This window comes from Plectropomus leopardus, chromosome 13, assembly GCF_026936395.1.
Source record: "Plectropomus leopardus strain MGB_pleo_1.0 chromosome 13, ASM2693639v1, whole genome shotgun sequence".
Taxonomy (NCBI): domain Eukaryota; kingdom Metazoa; phylum Chordata; class Actinopteri; order Perciformes; family Serranidae; genus Plectropomus; species Plectropomus leopardus.
The window spans coordinates 15,678,195-15,704,178 of NC_142188.1; the positions used below are offsets into that span (position 1 = coordinate 15,678,195).

The 25,984-nt window shown below is 38.9% G+C and overlaps 1 protein-coding gene across 19 annotated transcripts in view; it reads right to left on the reverse strand.

Annotated features, from left to right (window-relative positions):
- kcnma1a (potassium large conductance calcium-activated channel, subfamily M, alpha member 1a) overlaps positions 1-25,984 on the reverse strand; it is a 176,042-nt gene that overhangs the window by 90,204 nt on the left and 59,854 nt on the right. For all 19 annotated transcript variants that reach the window (XM_088086719.1, XM_088086716.1, XM_088086718.1 and 16 more), the window contains exon 3: positions 2,079-2,140. In XM_088086719.1, coding sequence (XP_087942845.1) covers positions 2,079-2,140 — 62 coding nt within the window. The remainder of the gene's footprint in view (positions 1-2,078; positions 2,141-25,984) is intronic.

Genomic DNA, 25,984 nt, shown 5'->3' on the forward strand with positions numbered 1-25,984 from the left:
CTTTGGGTAGTAACTGGAAGAATGAGACTGCAGATACAAGTGGGCAGAAAAAAAGTTTTCTCTCCAGGGCTGCTGGGCTCAGCCTTGAAGGTAGAATGAGAAGCTCAGACATCCGGAGGAGAATAAGACGAGAGCCGCTGCTCCTTTGTGTCAAAAGGGGCAAGTAGAGGTGGTTTGGGTATCTGATCAAGATGCTTTCTGGGCACCTCTCATTAGAAATTTACTGGGCATGTTTAAGTATAAGGAGGCCCAGGGGTAGACCCAGAACATGCTGGAGGGATTATATTTCTCATCTGGCCAACTGGAAAGCCTGAGGATCCTCCTGGAGGAACTGAAAAATGTTGCTGAGCAGAGGGACATTTAGAATGTCTTTCTTAGCTGCCCCCGTGACTCAGACCCATATAAGTGGAAGATAATGGATGGATGGATGGATGGAAATTTGTCTCCTAATTCCCTTATTTTGCTAAAAGTATGCCAGAGGCAGAGAGGAAAACAAAGAGGGAGAGATAGAGGGACATTAAAGGAGAAACAGAGATACAGAGGAAGAAGTAAAGGTTTTATCCTGAGGTATAAATGGGTGACTGGATTCATGCCAGGAATAATTTCCCACTGCTCCTAAAATAAGAGGTGGATTGCATTTTAGATTTACTTACTTTGAGAATTTTACATCTCTATCCTTATTTAAAACTTAGTTCCCTCTGGGACAGGATTTCAAAGTTCACAGATATTGTTATAAAGCAAGCCATTACTTAAAGATAACATCCCGCACAACAGAAAACAGAGGAACAAATATGAGCAAAAAGTATGATCAGTATCATGGTCAGTGTGTTATGGTCCCTTTGCAATCTACTTTCCATAACTGCAGGCACAACAATTAATATTTGAGGCTTTATTTTGGTAAGTCAGTGTTGCATGAAACGCTGTAAAGTAAAAGCCATGCAGAGATAGTGTGTAGGGCATGGTGAAATATCTTTGGTTATTTAATTGCCAGAGGCTGTGCAACAACTTCTACATAATTGGAAACAATACATTGCCTATTTTTGCTTTGATTTAAAATCCCTGCACTCTGAGCCATGTTGCTATTAAAATGAGGGGAACTGACAACTACAGAGGCTTCAGTGAAGTCAGAAGGTGCGTAATTGCCGCCAGCAAACATACAGTATAAACTTGCACTTAAATTAAATTAGCCTTGGAGAGATAACACATCTGACTGTTGTGTTCTGCTGTTTCTTGATACAAATAAACAGAAAAAGCAAATCAGGTCTGCAAACAAAAATATTTAACTATCTTTTGTTATTCCAGTACATGTCAATATTATTCTGTTTTTGAATAAAGATTTGAATATTACAACTGTACACATGAACTCATTCCCATGTCACACCACCAATCAAAGCAAATCAGGTTGAGAAAATGTTTTCAGCTGTCCCTGTTAGCTGCTGTTTATTTTTACCTGATAATGCAGTATCTTGCCAGTATGGTCTAACCATGGGTCTCGCTGCCAAAGCTAATGAGTCAATATCTCAACCAGACAGACACTCACAAGACTTTAAAAAATTAAAAAAAAACCAAAAAAACAAAACCAAACTATCCCTTTAAAGGGTACAGTTTGGGTCTGGATGGTGTGAAAATAGCTGCAGTGGTTATCGGAGAGATGCCAGGCCTGCAATCTGTCTCTGGGTGACTGCCAGCCAGGGATACGCATAAACTGACAATACACACACTCACTTACTCACACACAGAACAACTCCCCAACACATACAGTATCTGCCTGTCTCTGTTACCATGGAAACTGACAGGCCTCCCATTGAAAAATCCTCGGATGCAGATGTGTGTGTGCATGAGTACTGTATGTGTGTGCATCACGGCTTGTGGGGGAGTGAATATGTGCATTTGCATATCAGAGATTGCCGTGTGTGGAGATGAGTAAGGACGCATGTGCACCTATCATTCAGATACAGCATATAGGCCAATGTAAATGCATGCAAAGTTTATTTTTATCTACATTTCATCATTAGTATAGCTGCAGGAGCATGTATGAAAACTAGGTTGAGGAAACATGTCATGAAATTGATACTTACTCTGAGGAGTCTATAAAGTATATTCCAAGGGCCCCGATGCTGAGCGCAAAGACCAACACCACCTAAGGAGAGAAAGTCACAGATGAAAACAAAATTACTTTCATGCATGAGGCTGCAACAGTCTACTAACTCATTAATGTGCTCTATAGTAAACAAAGTATTCAGTTGGGGTGGACACAATAGGCGACACAGTTACAGTATCTGTAATTAAACAGTGACTTGCCTCCTGTGGGTTGCAGAACATTTTCCAAAAACATGCACTGAATAATAAATGCTCACTCTCACGTCATCAAATACAGCTTATTATATACAGGTAGAGTCAAGCCAGCACAATCATAGGAAGCAAAGAAAGGACACACATTTGTAAACTCTGCTGTACGTCAGAGCAGTAACAATTTGTCTGGTGGTGTTGAGAAGAGGTGCTTAGAGAGGACCCCAGTTATCAAGTGATGACAAGCTCCCCTTAACTACTACAGTGAGTCAACACTTGCATTGTGTGAGATTGTGACCCTGCTGGACTGTGGTCTCTATAATGTGTCAGTGACTATGTATGACTGCTAAGCTAAAGTAAGGCAACTTGCAGTATTAGCAGCAACACCTGAGCCCTAAACAAGTCATTGGAACAAGTAATTTAATCTTGTAATACACAGTTTGTTTAAATAGGGAAAAAACAAAGTTTTGTGAGTGAAATTACTACTATGAATCAATTTAATTGAATTTAATTTAAATTAGACCAGGTTATCAATGCCACATGATTTCAGAGGACTTTTCTAATTGTTAAAGAAAACATTTGAGTAGTCAATAATTCATTAAATGACACAAAAATAAAATGTGCGTCTTGAATATTAACCCTCCGACACCTGAGCAAATAGGCTTGAATTATTTCAAAAGCATGGGCAACAAAAGAAGACATGACCCAAAAATTAGCAAGAAATTAGTAAATAACACAAGGAAATGACTTGAAAAATAGGAAAAAGAAAGGAAGAAAGAAAGAAAGAAAGAAAGAAATTACCTGAAAAAGGTGCTAAAAAATTTAAATAGTATTATGAAACAATTTTATTATGGGATAGGATATGTTATTAGGATATTTAATACATATATAGTTTTTCTCTAGCTTTTTTCTTTTCCCTAGACAATTTTTCCTAGCTTTTTAAGATAGTTTTCTAAATCGACTAATTTTGTGCAGTTTGTGAACCAATTATTACCCATTTAGGCTTTTTCCACCAGTTTTTTTTTTTTTTACAGAAATCACACCAATTTGCTCACAGTTTGCCAAGTTAAACAGCTGTGAAAGCCGTATAGTTGTATAAAAGACAAAACACTGGAAATTCTATTCAAATGTATTCCTCTTGATGTAGAAAAAATGAGGACCTGTTTGGATATTAGTCATCAAGAGTAAATGTCAGCTTCCTCTGGTTCCACACTCTCGGAGAAAATGGCAACCACATGCCACAATCATCCCCTCCAGCAAACTGCACTTGCAAACATTTGAATTCGCACCATCATCGCATCACTGTTATCATAATCATCACCTTCGCAACAGCTGGTCAACGTAGCCACGCACAATAGTTCCTACCCTGCGATCTTTTCTCCCATTCAGCCACTTCACAATAGGAACCCACTGTCCCTACTGATTGTGCCATTCATTATTGATGACAGGAGCTTGATTACATTCATGTGATGGTCCTTTGGATTGATCCTATGCATTGTGACTGAGGTATTAAGTAAACACCCCCATCCCCTTGCATTGCATTTTTAATGGTTTGCTGCATGAATGGAAGACAATAGCAATCCAGGCCTCAGAGTTGTCAAGGGTCGGAATTACCTTGCAAGTCAAAGACATCAATGATGCTCCACACAAAGGAGATGGGAGAAAGCTCAAGTTAAAACTCTATGACAACATCAAGCTTTTTGAATGAAAAGCACTCCACTGGTCTAGCAAGGAAAGAGCTTAAATGGAAGGCATTATCTGATCCAAGCACTGCCCTGTTGTCATACAGGAATAAACATTTGTCTTCTGACAACGTTTGTTCTTGTATATTGACGCTGATGGACCATAGTCTGTAATTCAGTAGGCATTGTCATGATACAGTCTGCAAACATCAAACTTGATGATGTACCCAAGTTTAATAAATCCATGTTGCACAGTGTAGCTTGCACTAAACTTTTAGGATTGCTAAAATCTCACAGTCGGTAAGAGGCTTAGGCCCAAGCATGTTGTGACAACGTCCCACTGCCCCTACAGTTTCTTTGACATTGCATCTTGTATACACGTAGCACTATTTGGTCAGCTAAAGCCAGGCGGCAGCTGCCAGAAAATCAACCCAATGAATTAAATGTGGGAGAGCAAAATCTGTGCACATGCACGCAGGTGGCAACCACTTCATACTCTGACTGCCTCCCCTCTGCCATCTTCCCCTCATTGAAATGACTGGAGGCGGCAAGCTATCATGCAGCGGTGTGAAAGCCCCTTCAATTTCTAAGGAGGTGCACAACCAACCCTCCACACGGACAGAGGATACATGAGGCAACCATTATCTGTATGTGAAGGAAAAGCAAGTAAAGGGCACAGTACGTGCAAACATTATAATGAATTTCATGGGTAATGTCAACACCAGCACATGGATGCATGGAATAAAAGACAATATCTGCTGCATCAATTTTGATTATTTTTTAAAATGTTAGTCCAATAATGAAGCTGAGGACAAAATACTTTTCAACACAACCAGATTCCACAAGATGAGTGAACATCAGCAGACTGAAGGAAAGGTGACTACACATTAAATACGTCTTTTTCTATCAATAAGTTGACACTGTTACCCTAACATGGAAAGGCACCACTTCAGGCACTGTGCTTAAATGCATGTAAAGCAAACAGATACATATTCAATGACATTCCCTTGGAGTTGGTTTGTGCTTCTAGTGATTGTAGGAGAAGCAGGATAATAAGGGTTGAGAAAGAGAGAGGGAGGAAGAGGGGCTGGTAGAAAGAGGCAGAGTGAAGTACAGCTGAGCAGTGGTTGGTTGCTGAAAAGCTGAGCAGAAAACGGTGAACACCCAGCAATGAGCTGAGGTGATAAGAAGCGTCATCATCTTAAACTGACCCAGTTATTCAGCTGTGAAAGCTGGTCTACCCCTGCATCCCATCCCCCCACCCTTTCCAACACACTCGCTCCACACAATGTCTATGAGGGCTAGCTGTCGACCTCAAACCCACAATCTACTAAAGACAACCAACCAAGCAACCGCCACTGCAAATCAGGACCAATGTAGCAACACTCAGGGGGAACCTACACGAAGGGTAACAGCAGAGGGGCATTCCCTCCGCCTACATAGAAAAGTGAGTAATTAAAAAGATTCTCAGGGGCAGCGTATGGATTGCTAAGTCCTGCTGCATCTGTAGTATTATAGTAGTAAAGGACTTAACACTTTGAAACCTGGATGGACATTTAGATATTTTTCTTGTGCATTCAGCAACCTTTCACAACTAGTAAAACCTTAAACCTGAGCAAAAACGATCAAAAAAGGACGCTGCCATATACATATATATATATATATATACACACATATATAATTTTATTTTTCATCACAAATTTTTAGGTCATTGTTTGTGTTTCTACTCTCTTTTTTGCAATTTTTTGGGTCATTTCTTGTAAAGTTGCTAATTTCCTTCTTCCCATGTTTTTGAAAGAAATCAAGATAATTTGCTCAGGATTCAAATCACTAATGAGGCAGTTCATGTACAGATTTCATGATTCACATGTGATAAAATGGCATGAGTAAGCCGTGTTTGTTGGGAACAGACTGGCCGGCATCATGTCAGAGGAGCAGCATTCGGACGTGATGTCTCTGTTTTCTCTTTAATAGCCGTGTAGGTTTTCATTGGTGTATCCCATTCTATATTTAAAGTGCAAAGCTAAATCTGTCAGATGTTTCCGAGGTGCACTTTAGCAGCAAGTGTAAAAGAGGGCAGCGAGAAATCAAGTGTGCGTATGTGTGTGGTTTCAAGTTCCAGCATTGCGAGTGGGCTAAAGGTGGCAGCTCTCACATGACACTGTTAACACGTAATAACACTAACTAACATGTATAAACACACGTGCGAGAGTGACGCTCTCAGTTTATTTGGCAGCGTAAACAATTTTGAGAGCTCACCACGGCTGCCACATGGAGGCAATATGAAGGGCCCCAGAATTTTACACATGATTTCCCCCCCTTTTAACATCGGTTCTGTCTAATGACTTCCTCTGTCTCTTAAATGAACCCTGTGACGGAGAGAGAGCAGAGTCTCACCGACAGGTGATGTGGGCTGACAAGGTACGCAATAATCGCTTCACATTAAGGCCAACAACCCAGGTCACAAGAGTGTTGACTCAAAGCCTCTGGTGTCCTCGCCATTTCAGCAACACTAACCATATTTTTTTTTTTAAAACTCAAATCACAATCTTTCTCTAACCACATCATCTTTGTGCCTAAACCCTCATCAAAAAATCAAATTCTTGTAAAAACAAGACAAACTGAATCGGCATTATGGGTGTCTTATGTGTCATTCTGGTGGACAGTTATTATGAAGAATCTGTTGCGCAAAAATCCAAAGTCCAACAGATGCTTCATCTGTTGTCATGCACTTTGTACATTTTTCTTTGAAAATTAATGCACTACAATTCACATATATTCCACATAATTATGAGCCACTAATTAATATATAACACAAGTATTAGGGAAGGCTAAGATCACGTTTTTTGATTTTTGATTTCACATTAAGTATGTACCTATGTTAAGTATGTGACATGGGCGGCAAATTCATAGAATATCATAGGAACCGTTATGGATTTATTGTAAAATGACACTGTGACCAGCATACCTCTGGTACACATTACAGAATTTCCCCCCTCCATAACAGAATATACCTGGTTGTTTTGTTGGTATGCTCAAGGGTCATCTTTTTCATTTTTTCATTCACGTCCAATATTGAGGTATCAAAATCATTTGTGCTCCTTGAGTGAATAGTCTGATATAGTTTAATATGACAAGTAAGGTCCAAATTGCAATCAATCTTTTAGTGAAAAAGTTGCCTCTGAATTATGTTCCACTGTTGGCTGTTAAACAAATGTCAAAAAGTAAAGCGATCCACCTACTTCTTGAGTGTATTGCTTTTTGTATATTTTATCGTTCACTTAAAGAAGTCACTTTTCTCATATCTTGGCACATAGTACACAGAAGAAAGTTGAAACTTTAAATCTGAAGCTATTTTAGTTAATTTATAAAGTCAAAAAAGCCCACTTGCAAAATATTAATAAAATCAGATGCCCGGGGCTAATGAGGCAGCCCAACTGTGAGCTGATTTGCATTGTATTATTACAGAGATCCTGGAGGTCGACATCAAAGGCAGGAAAACAAATATCCTTGGCGGTACTGGTGTTGGGTGAAAATAGAGAGGACAGCCAAACTAGAATATTTCTCTTGTTTCTTTCTGTCACACACTGAAATAAATACTTTCTAAGAACCCAAATGGGTTCCCCAAGATTACATGAGCGGGAATCCTCGGTGGGGAGTCAAGAATGCCCGTCAGTACTGTGTGGCATCAGGATAAGCTTGTTCATTAATCCGGCCTGGCTTGTTGGGTTAGCCAGAAAGAGGAGTTCCAAAATGTCCGATTGATGCCTCAGCCAGAAAGGATTTCAGAGGTCCACAGCCAAGGAAAGCTCTGGCCAAACCAGTGTACTGTTTCTGCTTTCCTTTGGCTGTAATCCCCAAACATGCAGGTTTCAAACAAATGAAAAGATTTTTTACAGAATAACTCACATCAGTGAAACAGGAAACAGTATAGCACACACTCACTCATCACAGTGTTTACAGAGCAAACGCTTGCATCCATTCCATGTGTTTGCTTTCATAACAAATACTCCCACATAGTCACACACAGGTCTCACGTCAATGCAGATTGAGGTGCAAAAGGAAACACAATCACATGTCAGTGCAGGAGGTGAGAGCTCTCACTGGGGGAATGTCAACAAATGAAACCTCCATTAAACTTTGATGGCATACATCCATACATCAGCACACATCGTGATCTCCCCTTTCCCCCGGCTTCAAATGGCAAGGGGCTCGAGACGGCTCCACAAGTGGAGGTATGATCTGACATTTTGTCAGAGACACACGCTCTGTATTCCAGTCACACGCTGCATAACTCAACACAGACTACTGATTCCCACTGTGCGACTGAACAGAAGTACCACAGGCATACCAATTCATACAAGAGCTTTCTTACAAGTTGGACAACAATTACAAAACATGGACAGCTTTGTAAGTCGGTGGTGATTAATAATAAAAGGAGCATTACATGTTTGTGTCCCAGATGTGAATAACAAGTAAACAAACAGTAGATGTTTGTTTTATTTCTAAAAGTCCTTTGCCATGATTCAAATTAAAGGTGAAACTTTAACTTTTAAATCTGAAAAACTTATCCTACTCAAAATAATATTGGAAACTGATTGGCTTGAAAAGGGAAAGTAAATATAACCATACATCTTAATTTATGTTTATAGTTATAGTTTAATAGTTAAGTTTACCTAAAATTTTGCTGTATTTACTTAATTTTGTGAAGTTGTTGCACCTTAAAAATGGCAAGTGAAATACCTTGTTCTTGTTTGCAACTTCAGTAAACCAAGTTAGTCTGACTTAACGTGATAACAAAGAGGATTTTGCCAGAGATCTGCAAGTTCTGTTTTCTTTATATCTTTAAGAATATACAAATATGATCGACTTGTTTGCAACCAGCAGAATACAGATAAATTAAGTCAATATAACTAAATTTTAGGCGAATTTAACAATTACATATGAAGTCCACATAAAATAAGATCAATAGTTAAATTTACTAACATTTTTCAAAGCATTCAGTTAACTAGATTTTTTTTAAGTAAAATGTACTTGTCAGATTTTACATTGTTATTGAAGACGGAAAAACTGGTATTTTTAAAGACATTTTATAGCTTTGTTTGTTTGTTTTTAACAGATAGTGTTTGGGCTCTTACTTATATTACATAGGACAGACCAAGCATGAGAGAGGGAAAGAGGGAGGGCATCACATGCAGCAAAGGGTCACAGGTTGGTGTCAAAGACACAGAAGGCCACAGCAGCAAGAGCACAGCGTCTGGACATGGGGCCCCTGCTCTACCAGGTGAGCTACTGGGTGCCCCAGAGCTTTGGTTCTGAGGCAACCTTGACCCAAGACAATCCAGTTGCAGGCTATCAGAGTACTGGAAAGTCCACTTCAGACTGTCTGAGGCTCCGTCTGCTGATAGGTGGCCTCTGTGCAGACTTTCCAATGACATGAATACTAATTGCAACCTCTATTAAATTTGCACTCTCCTAATTAGAAGTGGCATCACAACAATCCTTAATTTTTATCATTTAACAGACAAGCACAATCTTTTGGCATGTTTAACTGTCAGCAGAACAGAGCCAATTATACCCAGACTTCAAATATACAATTCATAAATTATGAGGAGCAAAGGACAAAAAACAAGCAGGATACAAACTGAAGTCTGAGAAAGCTGTGCACTGGTGTGTGTCATAGTCGTTTTCATCATCCAAATCCACTGTCGACTCACAGTCAGTTTTAGTCTAATGAGAAGAGTGTAAGACCCTAAAATGAAGGAGGAATAAAATGTAGGACATAATTACTACATGAGTTATTTTTCAGTAATGAAATGTGTCACCGCTATAGCTGGGTGCTTACACAAGTCCAGATGGCCTGATAATCTAATCTGTCTTTATTTCTTTTCACTACACTGTAAAATCTGACAAGCTGATCGTACTTAAAACAATCTTAGAAACCGATTGCCTTGAAAAAGTGAAGTAAATATAACTAAACATCTTAATTTATGTTTATTTTATATTTACTTAAGTTTACTTAAAATTTAGCTGTACATAATTTTGTGAAGTTGTCACAACTTAAAAATGACAACTGCAATTAACTTTTTCTTAACTTTTATAAACCAAGTTAATCTGACTTAACTTGATCATGACAACTAGGATTTTACCAATGATAAAGTCAGAAGATCTGTTGGGGTTCTGTTTTGTTAACATGTTGAAGAATCTAAAATATGACTGACTAGGTTGCAGCCAGCAGAATACTGATTCTGCTGATTCTGCACAGTAAACTTGGTTTATTGAAGTTGCTAAAACTTATATTGATTTAATTGAATTTATTATTTTTAAGGTTCAACAACTTCACAAAACTGAATCAATATCAATACATTTTAGCTAAACTTATTAATAAGATATAAAGTCCACATAAAGTAAGATTAATAGTTATATATACACTTACATTTTTCAAGGCAGTAAGTTTCCTATTTTTTTTTAAAGTAAAGTCAATTTGTCAGATTATACAGTGAAGCTGCTAAACACGCAAGCCTATTTTGGAGAAAAGAGTGTTGATATCTGATGTGCTGTCAGATTTGAAGCGCGTGGGGGGGGGCTGGTACTGTCTGTCTTTGTCCGTTCATATCTTCTATACCTGATCCTCCCCCAGCCAGCTCCCTTTTGTGTTGGTGTCCAAGGTCACATGGAGACTGTCTCTGGGGTACAGACTGAGAGAACAGAGGATCGGTAGAAGGACGCTATATCCTGTCCTTCAAGATATGTGCAGTTAAAGGTATACTGTGCAGGATTGTCCTAAAAGACAATGTACAGACTCATAAGTAATCCCGCTAAATCATCAATTATGATCCACTAGAAGTGTGTGATGGTATATTTTTCTCTCTCTGTCTCTGTCCTTTACCTGAATCTTCTTGTTTTCTATTTTTTGCCTTTTTTTGTGCTAAGGATGCTTGGTGATATCCATCTCCACAGCAACCAGGTAGGGTTGGGGCTTTATAAAAAAGTAGTGACCAGGTAACAGTAAGCAGCAGGCATCCAAGAGTAGGGTTGGGTGTCGTTTAGGTTTTTCTCAATATAGCTGCTGAAACACTACTTTTAAAATGTTACTGGTGCCTAAATAGTATTGATTTTTTTTGTTTTCACAAAAAAGCCAGAACTGACGGTCAACAATGTTTAAGAACAGCATTGTTAATTGCAAGAGGAGACTTTGAATTTGAACAATATATGACCTCTTAACAGTTTACAGTTTACTTAAACATATATATTATACACTATTAACAAATTCAAATAATAAATAAGAATAAATAAAAGAAATAAAAAAACATAAATATAGCAAAGAAAAAAGGCCAAACGAGATTGAATATGTTTTGCTGGCGAGAATGTTTACACACAGAAACCGGCAATCATGCTCAGTATACCTTTAAGGATTGTGATTTCCAAACAAACCAACCTACAAAATCTGTATCTACTAAGGTAAGAGGATCTTTAAATGTTTGACTTTCTTGTTTAAAGATCATCACAAACATTGCTGGAAAACAATACTAGAAAACTTTTTACGTAAAAAATTACAGATTTTCACTATCAGTACAGGAGCTGATATAATGACTAATGACTGAGCCACATCCCACTCTCCTCATGTCCCTGCAAAGTAACTTCCTGACGCTCTCTTCCTGCTACTGTCAGCTATGACGACCGTGGCAGGAAGCATGAAGGATTGATTTAGCTGCAAGGAAGCAAATTGTTTGGGATGGTGTGTTGATAAAAACATCTGGAGAATTATTAAACCATTCTGCAGAGATTGCATTGAGCCAGTCATGATTTTATGAGCAGATCTTAAAAGTGAAAAGGGCAACTTTGTCAAAAGCAAAGCTGGTGTGAAAGCCTCTCATTTATTTGAATCAGACACTGCAAAACTTGAAAGGCGATACTACTGGGAGTATGCCTGATTTTGATGTGTGAAAAAACACAAACGTGGTGTGAAATGTAACACTTTTAGAGTGCTGACTCCGCTGTAAATGAACTTTGGCATCCTCAACTGAACAGGTGCAAACCGACAGGACACAACAAGCAGACACTCATGCTTAATGTGCTGGTTTGCATGTTTTGCAATGCCCCACCTCGTAAAACAATAGAGCTGCAATCGTAAATGACTAACTAATAAATCATTAGTTGGCAGCTATTGAGTGCCTTTTCTTAAAATGCTAAAATTCTCTGGTTTCAGCTTCTTAAAACTGAATATTTTCTTGTTTCAGAGTTAATTTTTTTCCACTAAATATATATAAATGAGACCGTTAAAGTCATCGTTTTTTGACTTTAGAACATTGTGTTGCACATTTTTCACAATTTACCAACAATTTAGCGATTAATCAGTTAGTCAGTAATGGTTATTTGAATGTCAGATTTAAGCAGAATGAACTATATAGGTTTTTGCCAAGGAATTATTTAAGCTGCCCATCTGTGTTTAAAATAATTGTTATTACAGTGAATTGAGCCAAAATTTAAATTTAAAAACTTTTTTGATAAAAGCAATATGTTTAAGTAACATACATTAGCCTGGCCGTGTGCCATTGTTTCGTTGTTTTTATATGTTATGTTTGTGCTCCATACCACATGATATGGTCTTGAGCTAAAAAAATAAATCAAGAAAATGAAATAAAAAAGAAAATAATCACCAGATTAATCAATGATGAAAACACCTGTAATGAATTGTACCCTTGGTATATATTCTTCCTTTAAAAAAAAGACATAAAGAGGTTGAAAACAAGTCCATTTTCTAAGTCAACTGAATTTAAAATAAACCCCACAATCATACCTTAATATGGTGCATTAAATCATCTTATATAACAAGAGATGATTGTAAATAAACTGGCTGGCCCCCACATTTTTTTATCTGCGTAAAGGAGTGCAATCTCATAAATCAAAATACAACCACTGCTGCTGCAACGCTGGAATTGGCTCCGTTTAACCCTAGTGGCCTCTATGAGATGGAAGTCCACATATTGTCGTACCTAGGCAACAGAAACAGTGATTGACGGGGGAGCGGGTGGGGAGAGGGGCGGCATGAAGGAAAGCCTCTCAGGTCTGACAGGATGACAGCTCCTAAAATGAGCATCTGTCCGTGGGAGATGAAGAGGAGGCCTGTGGGGATCCATTACAGACGGACACAACAGCTTGTCTGAAAAATCTCCTCTATTCTCTATTCTTTTGCTACTTATGCACTATGAGAGATGTGTCACTGCAAAATGAAACCATCCCAACAGAGGTGGACCATGTGAGGTGTACAGTGTGCTCTAGATACGACACCGAAGAGCAGACAACCCTTCCTTTACAGCAGATACTCAACTTTGCAAAATAACAGGAGGCCGGGGGCGTATCACAGAAGATTTTAGGACTTTCTCAGATTTTAGGACATTTCTAGGATTCTAGGACATTTTTGTGATTTTAGGATATTTCTAGGGTTTTCTGAAAGTTCTAGAATTTTTAAGATGTTTTTTAAGTTTCTAGGATTTTAGGACAGTTCTCAGAATTTAGGACGTTTCTAGGACTTTAGGGCGCTTTTAGGATTTTGGGATAATTCTATTTTAGGATCTTTCTAGAATCTTAAAGACATTTCTATGAGTTTTTGGACATTTCTATGATTTTAGCAAGACATTTCATGGATATTATGACATTAGGGGCTCAGCTAGGACCTCTGTCGGGGGTGCAGGGGATCTTCCACTAGTAAATTTTGATGACGTATTCTAGGACATGTCTTGGATTTTAGGATATTTTCAGGTTTTTCTGACATTTCTAGAATTTTTAGGATGTTTTTACGATTTTAGGATATTTCTCAGATTTCATGAGTTTTCTTTCTTTTCATGACATCTTTATGATATTAGGACATTTCTAAGTTTTTGAGACATTAAGGGCTCCTGTTGGGCTATATTTTTTTAATAAACAAGCTCTATTTTGTTGTTTCTTTTTATGCACTCTGGCACCTCATGCATACTAAAAGTACAAAAATAATTCCCAGTGTGGATCACTTAATTTTTTTTGTGAGTTAGAAAATGGTTGGGGGGGCCACCCTGCACCCTATCGGGGGCCAGATTTGGCCCGCAGGCTTTAAGTTGATTATCACTGCTCTCGTGTGGCAGCCTTTCCCTAGAGATTGACAGTGTGACCATGACCTTGAATGGTCGCAGAGGATTCCAAAAGGACAAAAGAGACGGAGAGAAGGAGATAAAAAGATGGAGGTGATGACGACAGGAGATGGAGGGATGAGAGACTATTAGAGATAACCCCCCCGCGGGACATGAGGAGCGTTAAGAGGTGGCAGAAAATGGCTTGTGGCAGAGACAGAATGAGAGCAAGGGAGAGAGAGAGAGAGCAGCCAAAGAGAAAGAGGAGTGGAGGGATGGAGAATATTAGAGCATGTCCTCTAAGGCACAGCAAGAGCTTAAATGCCACAGCGTGTACGCGTCTGTGCACGTGTCTTCACCTCTTTGTGTGTGAGTGTGCGTATGTCGTGTGCACTTGTTCGTGAGACAGAAAGGAGGACCCCCACTGGGATTATGCCAGCGCAGAGAAGATGAGAGGTTGCATGTGACCAGCCTGCAAAGAGAGGGAAAATTCTTAAACTCAACCCATCATATCCATGCTCCACCTGACATCCAACACGTGAGCTTATAAATCGTTCCTTATGAAAACTGCAGTATAGACACAGAATATCAAATTGGGACTTTATAGAAAGCTGCTTCCACTGCACTGAGTTTCCATAATGCCCATTATGCATATGTATGGTGGCTGGAGGGCAACATTATCTTTAGTGAAGTGTGACTGTTCAGCTGTTACAGCGATGCTAACTCGGTGGTAGGTTAGCCATGTATGAAAAATTAAACGTGGGAGTTCAGTGGAGGCTCTCTGTGACATAACACCGCAGACTGATGATGAACTCTGGGTAAAGTGTGGTTTTTTGCTGCTGGATATCACAGGTCCACAAACTTGTTCCCATGCCTCTGGGTATCTGGAGTGTCAGTATGTTTGCTACTGCCCACAAACTGAGCCACAGCCACATGAGTGGAGGATGAACATGACAAGGACACCCAGGCACAGTTTTTGGTTTTACTGCAGGAAAGACAATATCATTGTGGAAAAAAGAAACCTAATAAAACAAGAAAAGTATTATGATCACAGCTGTTCATGATGCAAAGCATATTCAGGGAAAATATGGGACAAGGAAGAAGAACTGATTGCGGACTGTTTTATATTTACAGTTCAGATTAAATTTTAAAAATAGATTTGCACTTGCTGAATTTATTGTATCTGAGCCCTCATGTGCAATTAATGCAATATTAAAAGAACTGTGAGGCTGGTGAGTCTCACCATTAATCCAGCTTTCCAAAATACTAATCAACCTGATGAGTGGTTGTTGGGTAAAATTTAGTGGACAGTAATGTGCTGCTGCAGGGCCTTAAAGAATGAGCCAGCTTGATCTACTTTACTCAGAAATGGTGAGCATCATTACTAACAGAAAGACACTTCTTGATAATTTTCAAAACAGGCAAATAGTTACTTACCATTTCTTTTTATTTTACAATTTTAAGTAAACACCATCAACTTCACTTTCCCCAGTTTGCCTGTAGTTTTGCTATTTTCTGACAAAAGTAGCTACATTAGGTCCTGTAAGAATTTGCATATTATTTGGGCAGCACTTGCAATTCCATCAGAAGGAGGATGCTGATCTCATTCACATTCATGATTATGAACCTTTTTGGAAAAATCAGCCAGACCAATATGTTGTAAATCTAAGTCAAAAGAATGAAAGCATTCCCTACAGTTGCAAAATTTGTCACTATGGTCACTGTGCACTCAGGTGGTGTCCAGTCTGACAACTGAGTGGGCTAAATGCAGAACTTAAAGGTACTCGTAACAGAATTATATTGGGACAAGAAATGTCAAGACTAAAGAATTGTTTTGGGGGTTGGGGATGCAATAATTTGGACCAATGTCTAAACAATCAACTGGCCAGCATAAATATCCCACTGGTCGAGGGCCATCAGCAAACCTTAGTAAATGTGAAAACTTAATGTGAAACAAGACAAATTCTGATGATTATACTAAACACTGTTATGATAAACTAAAAGCATAAATGCAAATTAAACATGTCAATGATTTGTTAAAATATATTGTGGTGAAATGTTTAATTGCTACTAATTTATGTATACAGTTCAGTAAAATATGTATATCAGGCATCAATACTGAATAAGGCCCCTGCTTCTGGTAATTTATTCACCCCTGCAGGCCTCAGATTGAATATTTCCTCTAGTCTTCCTCTCCCTGTTTTCCATCAAGCTTCAATGAAAAAAAAGTACTTGATCTCCCTCAAGACCTCTCCTCAGACTTCTGCCATGCAGGGAATCCTTTCAGCTTGACTGGAAGACACTGAGTGGGGCTGTTGCTCTCAGGTGTTTTTTTCACAAAGCACCCTGGAATCTGCAGGGTTTTCTCCTGGTGAAGAAGAGTCGAGGGACACTGCAACTTGTTTCCACTACCCAAGGTGCGACTTCACTGTCTTTTTTAATTTTTCTTTTTAGTTATGTATTCAGTTTACTTTTTACTTTTTTTTATATATTATTATATTCACTATTTATCTGTTTCCTCTTGGTGTTATTTACTCAGCCCCTTTTCTCTCTATTCTTTTTCAGCTGCAGACATGCATGCACCTAAACTCATGTATACAAATGAAATCAGTACCCACTTACAGCATAGTTAAACAACCGGTTTGGCATGGCATATCAACTACAGAAAAAATACTATCATGCTTTATTATCGTTTGTATGTTTGTTATTTCTTTTTTCTTTGCTTGTTTGTTTGATATTTCATTTTTTTTGTATATATTTTCATCTCCATATAGCATCATGTATGCACTGCCTGTCAATACCCTGTTTTGGTTATTTTTGTACTGTCCTTTGCAATCACTAATGATATATTTTTTAAACTCTGTTTGGCTGCATAGTGATGTTTGATAGAAGGCACAAGCAAGCGAGAAAAGTTTTTAGAGAAACCAGGGGGTGGACTGTAAGAATAAGTGGTCATTGGAGCAATTCCTACCTTCATACTCTAAATGCATCATTTGTGTCAGTCATAATTAGAGTCAATATAATGATTAATGTGTTGCTACTCAGTCTAAAAACTTATTTGCATTTGCAAAAATCTTTGTCAACTTTATTTTTCTCTTGATATATAGGATTCATAATAAGTATTGTTAGAATGTAATAGTGCCATGTATCAACCAATAGCCAGCTTGACATTTACATAACTGGTACAATTTCCCATCAAACAATGAGAAATGACCAGTCCATCTACAGTAAGAGAATTAGGAGAAAGGAGAGTCCGCTTTGTGAATACTAAAAGGTTTTTCTTTAAGTGGCTTATTCTCTATTTGGTCTGCAGGTCATAATGTATTCAGGTCGCTACACTGTTGTCCAGGCACTGGTTACTGCCACCCAATTCCATTATGTGCTTTTAATCATAGCATAAATCATCCCTGCCATAGTTAATAATATCAAAACTTTATCACACCATTTCTATTACAATGCATGCAGAGCAATTACTTTGTCTGATGTATACTGCAGAATTCAGCAGAACCTTTCATCCTCCTCCAAGTAATGTCATTCTGCATTTGGCAGCCAGAGGAACAGCCAGGCGCTGCCAAATATGGAATTAAAAACTTCCCTACCAATAAAGCAAATGGAACCACTAGCATCTAAATGATAAAACAATATAGCTGCGCCACATCCTGTTTTTTTCTTTCCTTATATCACCAAGAGATCCCCCCACCGGCGCATAGGTTTCATCTCGGAGGAGACACAGCGGTGACATGATCTTTATCTAATTAAATCAAGGTTCCGTTTAATTTCCTGAAGGTTAATGAGAAGTTTATCATCCGCGCCAAAGCCCACTTTCGCTTGCTAACAATGTAGCGGGTCCCGATAAGGTAGAAAGCTCGCTCGCAGCAAGGTGAAAGATGAGAGAAGGCGAGGCTGTATTACTATTCTGTGTTTGTTGGCAGGCGATGTGTAAAGTGGAGCGCAGCAGCAGCATCTCGGTTTATCCTCCTCTGTTTGCTTTCTGCCACATCAGATCAAACCCTACACACAGCTGTCCAGCTCAGTCAATAAGGTGGGTGGATGCCTGCAACCTGCCATGAATGACCTTAACACAATACCTTCACCCATCAACAGGAGAGGTGAAGGTGTCACGGCAAACACATTGGCAGTTACTTTCACCAAACAAGCTCATAGCTGACTGAGAAGAGCTGAAGTCTCACATATGATATTGAAAACAAAGCCAACGTATTTTATATTCAATTTCAGCCCGACTTACTGGGCCCTCAGTATGCTTCTGTAGTTTGAGATATGGCAGAGGAGAGGAACAGAAGGGTAATTTGCTAATGCGTTTCTGTTCCTTTGCCTTTTGGGGTATATATTATTAATTCCACTTAAGTCATACAGTTATTCATTCAGTGGATAATTAATAGTCCCCCTGGCAAAAAAAAGATAACTAATCCAACTCCAATAGAAACAGAAAGTAAAGGATTTTACTCTCTCGGTTACAGAAAGTCCATTTTAAATACGATTTTACATGTTGAATGAACATCAAGTCAATAAACCTTTTGTACAGATTCTCATAGAGCCCTGACCCCTATTAGGAAGACATCGAGCCAAGCTCCACTTCAGCTCCACCTCTCACCTTTCCTCTGATGATAGTCTGTTGGTTTGATTGATTGTTGACTAGCGCTGACAACCGTATCAATATTGAATATCCAACACGTGTCAGTGAAAAGTTCAGCTGCCTGCTGCATGGAAGGCAGCCGGTTCCCCTGAGAATGAGGATTTTATAGGTTTTATATCAGTCACAAGCTTTTTACAATCCACCTCTCCATTCTGATGCATGATTTAGTGCCACGTAAAGCTGCTGTATACACTCATATCTCAAGCACCTGCATATAAAGTCATACAGTCACAAGTTCAACAAGCAGAGCCCAGTCACCAGAAAGAAAATGCTGGCATTGTATATTTCTGCATGTTTCATACCTATAAAAAAAACGCTTCTAAAGTGATATATAGGACATGAGCTGGGGATGGTGGATGTCTTGCAAAGCTGCAGGCCACTCTTCCAGGCCAACAAACAACAAAACCAGTTGTGATTTAAAAGGTCATTGAGTGTGATCACATGTAGTATATGAAAAACCTGTTTATGAGGCTTATCCCAGTTATCATCACATTCAGGATATGGTTAAACAAGAACAAAGAGAACAGGTATTCATATTCCAACACATTCCAGTTTCTTTCAGAGAGCTCTAGCTAACATATTTGGGTTTTGCATGGACAGAATATGGTGTTTACATGCTCAAACACAAGAACGGCATACTCCAAAAACCTGATCATAAACAGGTTATTAATGTCCATGTAAACACACTCATTGCTTTTTTAGTCTCCAAACGAGGGTGGTAGTAGTCACCCAATGCTGTTTATCTAGTGGCTTTTAGGCACAAAAAGCAGTTGTTTTTTAACTGAGACATCACTGTTTTTCCTGCCGGGCTTGTGCTCCCCAAAACCAGGCATTTTAAGCCAAATTATGATCTCTCTTTCTCTCTCTCTCTCTCTATATATATATATATATAAATATATATACATATATACATATATATATATATATATATATACATACATATATCACATAATAATGTTCCATTGTAACATATCCATGGCTTGCAGAAACCTAATAGATGAGAGAATATCTTATCTAGTTTGTGCTGCTGTTAACTGATTCAGTATCATTTAGATTAACTCTGAGTTTGAGATGATAAACTCAAACAGTTGTATCTTTCAAAAGGGTTCAAGAACAGTAAAGAATGCTTATTGAGGAATTCATTTCAATCATGAAGGCTTGGTTCACCCAAATTGCCAAATGTTGGTCCATGCCCTCTAGAATGACTCATATTAGCATTTCTGACACCATTATCAACAGGATGACATTGCAGTTGTCCGCTTGATAGCTTTGTCACTTTAATGTTCAGAATTTGCCGAAATGACTCGCTTTCCTTGGGAGGACATTCTCAAATTACCAAAAACATTTTTCCTGCAATTTGACTCTAAGATATCTGCCACCATCTAAATACAAAACCAGAACTACTATCATTTTTACTTAGGTGGCCTGGCTTTTTAAGCTCATTGAAAAATAGTGGATAAGAAGGCTAGAAGCACCCAGGGTTGGTGGAGAGAGAGAGAAACAAAAACAGAGACAGACAGAGGGCACAAAGCTCATTCCTGTGAATAAGAGATGTGATGTTGCCACGGTGATACGCCACTTGTGGGAATAACTGTGAATGTGATGTGCCAGAGAGACGCATGCAGCTGCAGCAAAGTAATAAAAGGGGATCACAAAACCAAGACATCATTCAGTCTTCAGAGACTGGGATGGTCTAGCCCTTTTAGCCCCTCTGTCAGAGGGAGTTTTATGCTTTCATTACTTCATCTAAGTAGCCCCATGATGGAGCTCCCCCCTGCTTGTGATTTGCAGTGAATCTATGAGTGGGATTATTTCAAAAGATGCTAAAGAAAATAGAAGAAACACATCATGTTATTTTCACCTTAAGCTTTTTACCAGTTCGGGCACTTTTTTAATTCATTAGTATTGATTTCTCCTGAAGGGTAATTTGTCCCTACCCTCACTTTGACTGTAACATCAACATTAAGTAAAGCCATGTGCATATCACATAAAAATCACAATGAGGACACAAGCACTCATATAGCCTACAGTACATACACTGCACATTACATATACAGGCACTTGCTTTTGTGCATGCAGTAAATACATCTGCGTCCTGGCACAATGTTGGCACGCAGGGCGTACTGATAAGAAATTAAGACTTCAAAATATGTTTCACTGCTGTCCAAGGAGAGGAGAGGGAGAGGGAAGTGAGCAAAGTCACACTGCTTCTGGTCCCTCTTTGATGCATTGAGGCTTTGAAGTCAATACTGATGCAATTTAGGGCCGGAGGCGGAAGCAGACCGACAAACCATTTAATTAGCACCTTGCCATGGCTTCTAACATGAGAAAGTCTCAGTAACAAAGCCAAAAAAATGTCTAAACCTCTCTAATTTACTCACATGCAAGCTAGACTTTGTTAGATGTTTACAGTCAAAATGATTAACCCATTAAAACTTGAGCAAACTGGTTTGATCTTTTTCAAAAACATGGGGAGGAGGCAAAAAGCAACTCAACAACCCATGGCTAAAAAAACAAAGTAATTTTCACTTCTTGTAAAAAGTTACAAGAACATCACCCAAAAATAAGCACAACAAAGTTAAGTAAAAAGCAAACAAGAAAAAGGCTTTCAGGAAGTGCAAACAAATTCTGTAGCATTATTTTAAATTTAGCATTATTTTTTAATTATAAGAATTAAAAAATATTTTTTTTAACATTTCTCTCACACACACACACACACACACACACACACACACACACACACACACACAAAGCTAATCGTTATTTTAGTACAAAAGGTACAAAAATCTCATTTTCCTGGCACAAAAGGGGGGATAAATAACAATAAATACCACATAAACAACAATATAAAGACATTGCAGAAATGAAAAGTAAAAAACAAAAAACAACAAGAAATTAAAATAGTAATAAAAAAAGAGTGATTTTTTTCTCAAACATGAGGTTAAATATATATTTAGAATGATTATAAATATAGTTTTCTGGACATTTTTTTCTAGTTTTTGTTTTTCTAATACATTTCTCATACTGCTCACCTCTTTCAATTTTCAGGTAATTTTCTTATCAACTTTTACCAATTTCTTGCAATCTGTGGGATATTTCATGCCAAACTGGTCATTGCCTTTTTTTTGGTTGTTGAAATATTTTTGAAAGAAATCAAACCAATTTGCTCAGGTTTCAAAGAGTCAAACAGCTTGTGAAATGCATCTAAATGCAGCACAGGAATACTGATGTCCAGCTAGGTTTGAAAGGATAAAACCAAGTCAAGTATATTGAAATAAAAAAAAAATACAACTGCAAATATGTATTTCAGCCTCTGCTGAAATCTATATCTTGATCAATCCTCATAAGAATATTCCTCTTGCTTTTATTTCCTCTCATTCCCTCCATATCTCACTTTCACCTGCCCTCTCATGTAATAATCTCCCTCCCTTCCTCGCTTCCTGTGCCTCTTACATCACCTGCGATCGTCCCCTAATGATCTCATGGAAACTGTGAGCAGTGAGCAGCGGACTGGTGGAGGTGATGTGTTTTAGGGACACTGCGTGGCCGTCCCATCCCAGGAAACAGAATCCCAGTGGGGGTAAACGGATCTGAAACCTGGCTTAGCAGATGGTCCCCACTGTGCTGACTCCTCTGATGAGCAATTAGAAGCACAAACATGACACGAGTGACAACAGCATATTCAGAACGAACCTGAGACCATATCTACGGCCGGGGCTGATACTGCCACAGGAGTCACAGGACGGTCAAAAAAGATTGAAATATGAAGCATTTAATACAGCAATGCCTACACACAAAAAGCTGGCACTCAATCATTCACCTTCCGAGGCTCTGTGCAGCACAGTAGGGAGGTGTTTGCCATCAATATAAAACCTTATGTGACAGTTGCTTTTTGTTGCCTCTTAGGTCAGTTTCAGGAGGAGTAGAAGCATATCATCTATCTTCCACCAGCGATGTTGCTGCAATGATAACCTGTCCACCCTATAAAGCAGAGGTAGGGATGCAGTCAGCCCCATCTCCAATGATCCTTTCACTCCCACACTATCTCTCTCTGTGTGACTCAGACCTGCTAATGTATAGCTGGTGAGACAGACTGAGAAGAGGAGGCAGTTTCTGCTCCACAGAGCAACTGACATGCAGCATATAAAGCCTGCACCAAGAAAATGTTAATAATTTGATACTTCATCAGTCCCCACTGGGAGATACTCGTAATGCTCAGCCCACTGCGGGGAGCTCGGAGCACAGAGTAAGTTAGAGAGCAACACCTACGTTATGGAGCTGGGAGGTATTCAGTTTGTTCTTCCAGGAGCCTCCAGGTTAATTTCTCATTATTCAGAAGAAGATTCATCATTTGCTTGTACTAAGAAACCACGAACTGATGTCACAAATAGTTTTGCCTTTTTTGCAGTCAAAAATCATGTCAATTAGGAAAAGAGTATTTCTGACTATGATGGAAATGCTCCCTTAGGGTTCACGCCTCAGAGTGAGTAAGCTGTCGTACAAACTTGACTGACAGCTGAACCATTAAGGGCGTTAAAGCACAATGTAAAGCTTATTTAAAAAACACTGATAGACAGTACAGTTTAGGGCTGCCCCCTGAAAGTTGGAGATTTAAATCATCAGTCGGAAACCCCTCAGTCAACTGAGATAGCTTCAAATTGAGAAGTTGTTTTAGTTTTTTGTTTTTTTGGTAGTCAGTGCACTGTGCAGCGTATATCTGGGGACACTGTGGTCCCCTAACTTTTCCTGCGAAGTGATGGCTCTTCACTGTAATGCTACTTATTGGCAGAGGCTGCACCTGACCCAATGCAGCAGCACAGAGGAAGAGACACTTGGCAATGTAAAGCTCTGCAATAACATTATCTTTTCTCTTCTGATTAAAGGGAGGAAATTTACAGCTCACAGTAACTTAATATGACACAGTCTCTGGCTTTTCTTTAATATCTTGTGTCAGAAAAAAATGTTGTTGTGCATTTGCCACTGAGCCCCATTCAAACTGTATAACTTTGTATGAAAAAACAGTAGTTCAAAGGCCAGATCTGATTTGACTGACATAATGCTGAGTCAGGTACAGCCCTAGCACAGTTAGCCGTTACTGTAGAATGAGGACCACTCAATAGGGCGTCTATAGAAATCTATTTTAGCATATGCAGGTATGCTGTTAAGTTGTTAAGTGTGCTGCAGGTGACTAATTAGCTATCTATACATAAGCAATGCATGCCTCAAGGGTGGATGTTGACTAATTAAGAAAGCCTAGGTGGAGAACAAGATGTGTTTGCAGACAAGGAGGAGATATTAGTGGAAAACAACTTATTTAGACCTGGAGGCTACTGCCAGATTTTTATGTTAAATATGAGGACACAGTGCTCTGTGTAGTTGCCTGTTCCTCCACCGACCTGCTCCATGGTTACTTTCTTGGGTTTCCAAGTAACCACATTCTCCCAACTTGTTAAATACAGACGCTTTGTGAGTGGCCCTTAAGGTCAAACTATGAATCTCTATCCCTGCAGCTTCAGTTTTGGACCCTTAGGAACAGCGTACTTTTTTTTTTTTTTTTTTTTTTATCTGGTTACATGCACTGTGTCTTTTCAAAATAAACTTTCATTTTCACAGGAAATGTACACTTCCTGCTCATTAAATGTTTACAGTCTCTTTTCAAAATAAATTAAGAACAAAATCTTTAAAATCTTAGTTTTTCAGTTTCCTCCTTTAGATGGAGGCAACAAAAGTATGTGGTTATGTTAAGAAAAGAAATCTCAAGGTTTTCCTTAAAATAAGTACATCTGGTACAAACATAATGCAGTGTCATGGAATATGCATTACATATGTCACATGACATACATCACTTGTGTGGTATGCTACACATATATGCACAAAAATACTTGACTGACTTTTAGTTTAACACATAGTTTGTTTGACACACCCACCTCCTCTCCCCCTCTGCCTATGTGGACTTTCTCACCCTTTCTGTTATGGCATTTGCTCTGAGCATCAAAAATGGCACCACCCTGAGTGTCTCATACTGCCACTAAAGGGTGCCTCTATGCAGCTGTATCTGATGCCAAGGGCCACTGACTGAGGGTCAGTTGGGGAGTTTGGAGTGAGACCAGGTTGAGTTCTTATTTACATGAAAATTAAGAAATCCACTGGCTGGAAAAAGCCAAGTGTTACGCAATTATTACCTAAGTGCAAGTAAACACGCTGATTATTATTGTCAGCCTATGACAGAATGGTGCTTTATGCTAATGCAGTATAAAAGATGCAAACCATTTTCACTTCAATTTTTATTAACAAAGAAGGCTTAAAACAGAGGTTGTCTTTTCTTTACACTACAATAATGCACTTCTGCATCAGTAGGAAAATGAAAGAACTCCTGTTTAATCAGCAGTATTGCAACCAAAGGATTTTTTTATTCTTTTCTAATCTTGGTAATGTCCTCTGTCCTGAATGCTATTTTTGGAAAGCTTTAAGAAATGTGTCTGGCAGTGGCAGCAGTGTTAGATGTGGTTGGATCAATGTGATGCTGCAAGTTCTGATCCATTAGGTGTGCGTCATCCCAGAGGCACTGAGTCACTCAGCACTCCTCCCCGAGACCATATCAGGCAGCCATGACAAAAATTAGACAGGGAGAGCGCTGTCTCGGAGGTGACAGGGGGCTCCAAATGACAAACATGAGAACGTCTGCATCCTCCGTGACTGCCTACTTAGGTCCCTCTCTGTCTGCACGCAATTTTCTGCCTGTCCGTTTGCCTATTTGCCTGTCAACTGTTTGCACTGTGATGTGTGCCTAGAACTATCCGTCTGTCCGTCTGTCTGTCTGTCTGTCTGTCTGTCTGTCTGTCTCTAGCCTGCAGTCTAATGTGACTCTAAATGTAATCTCATTTCTGACTACCCTGTCAGTCTTCAGCCTGAGGTCTCAGCAGAGCATAAATAATCAAATTGTGAAAAGTAAACAGAATATCATTACTGCTGTCACTTGCTGAGATTCAAGGTGGGCCATATTTGAATTATATAATAGCCTGAACAACTTGTTTTAAAGCGACGGTGGGTTTGTTATAATTGGCTAGGTGATTTTTTAGATTTCCTTATGACCCACTCCATTGGCAACGCCATCAGATATAAGAAACCGATTATGAAATACAATATTTGAACTTTTTACTTCATCGTTTTAGTTACAGGGGCATGATTTGATTTGTGAGTATTTTTAGAATGAATGTGCCGACTCGTTTCTCTCTGCCCAGACTAAAGGAAGC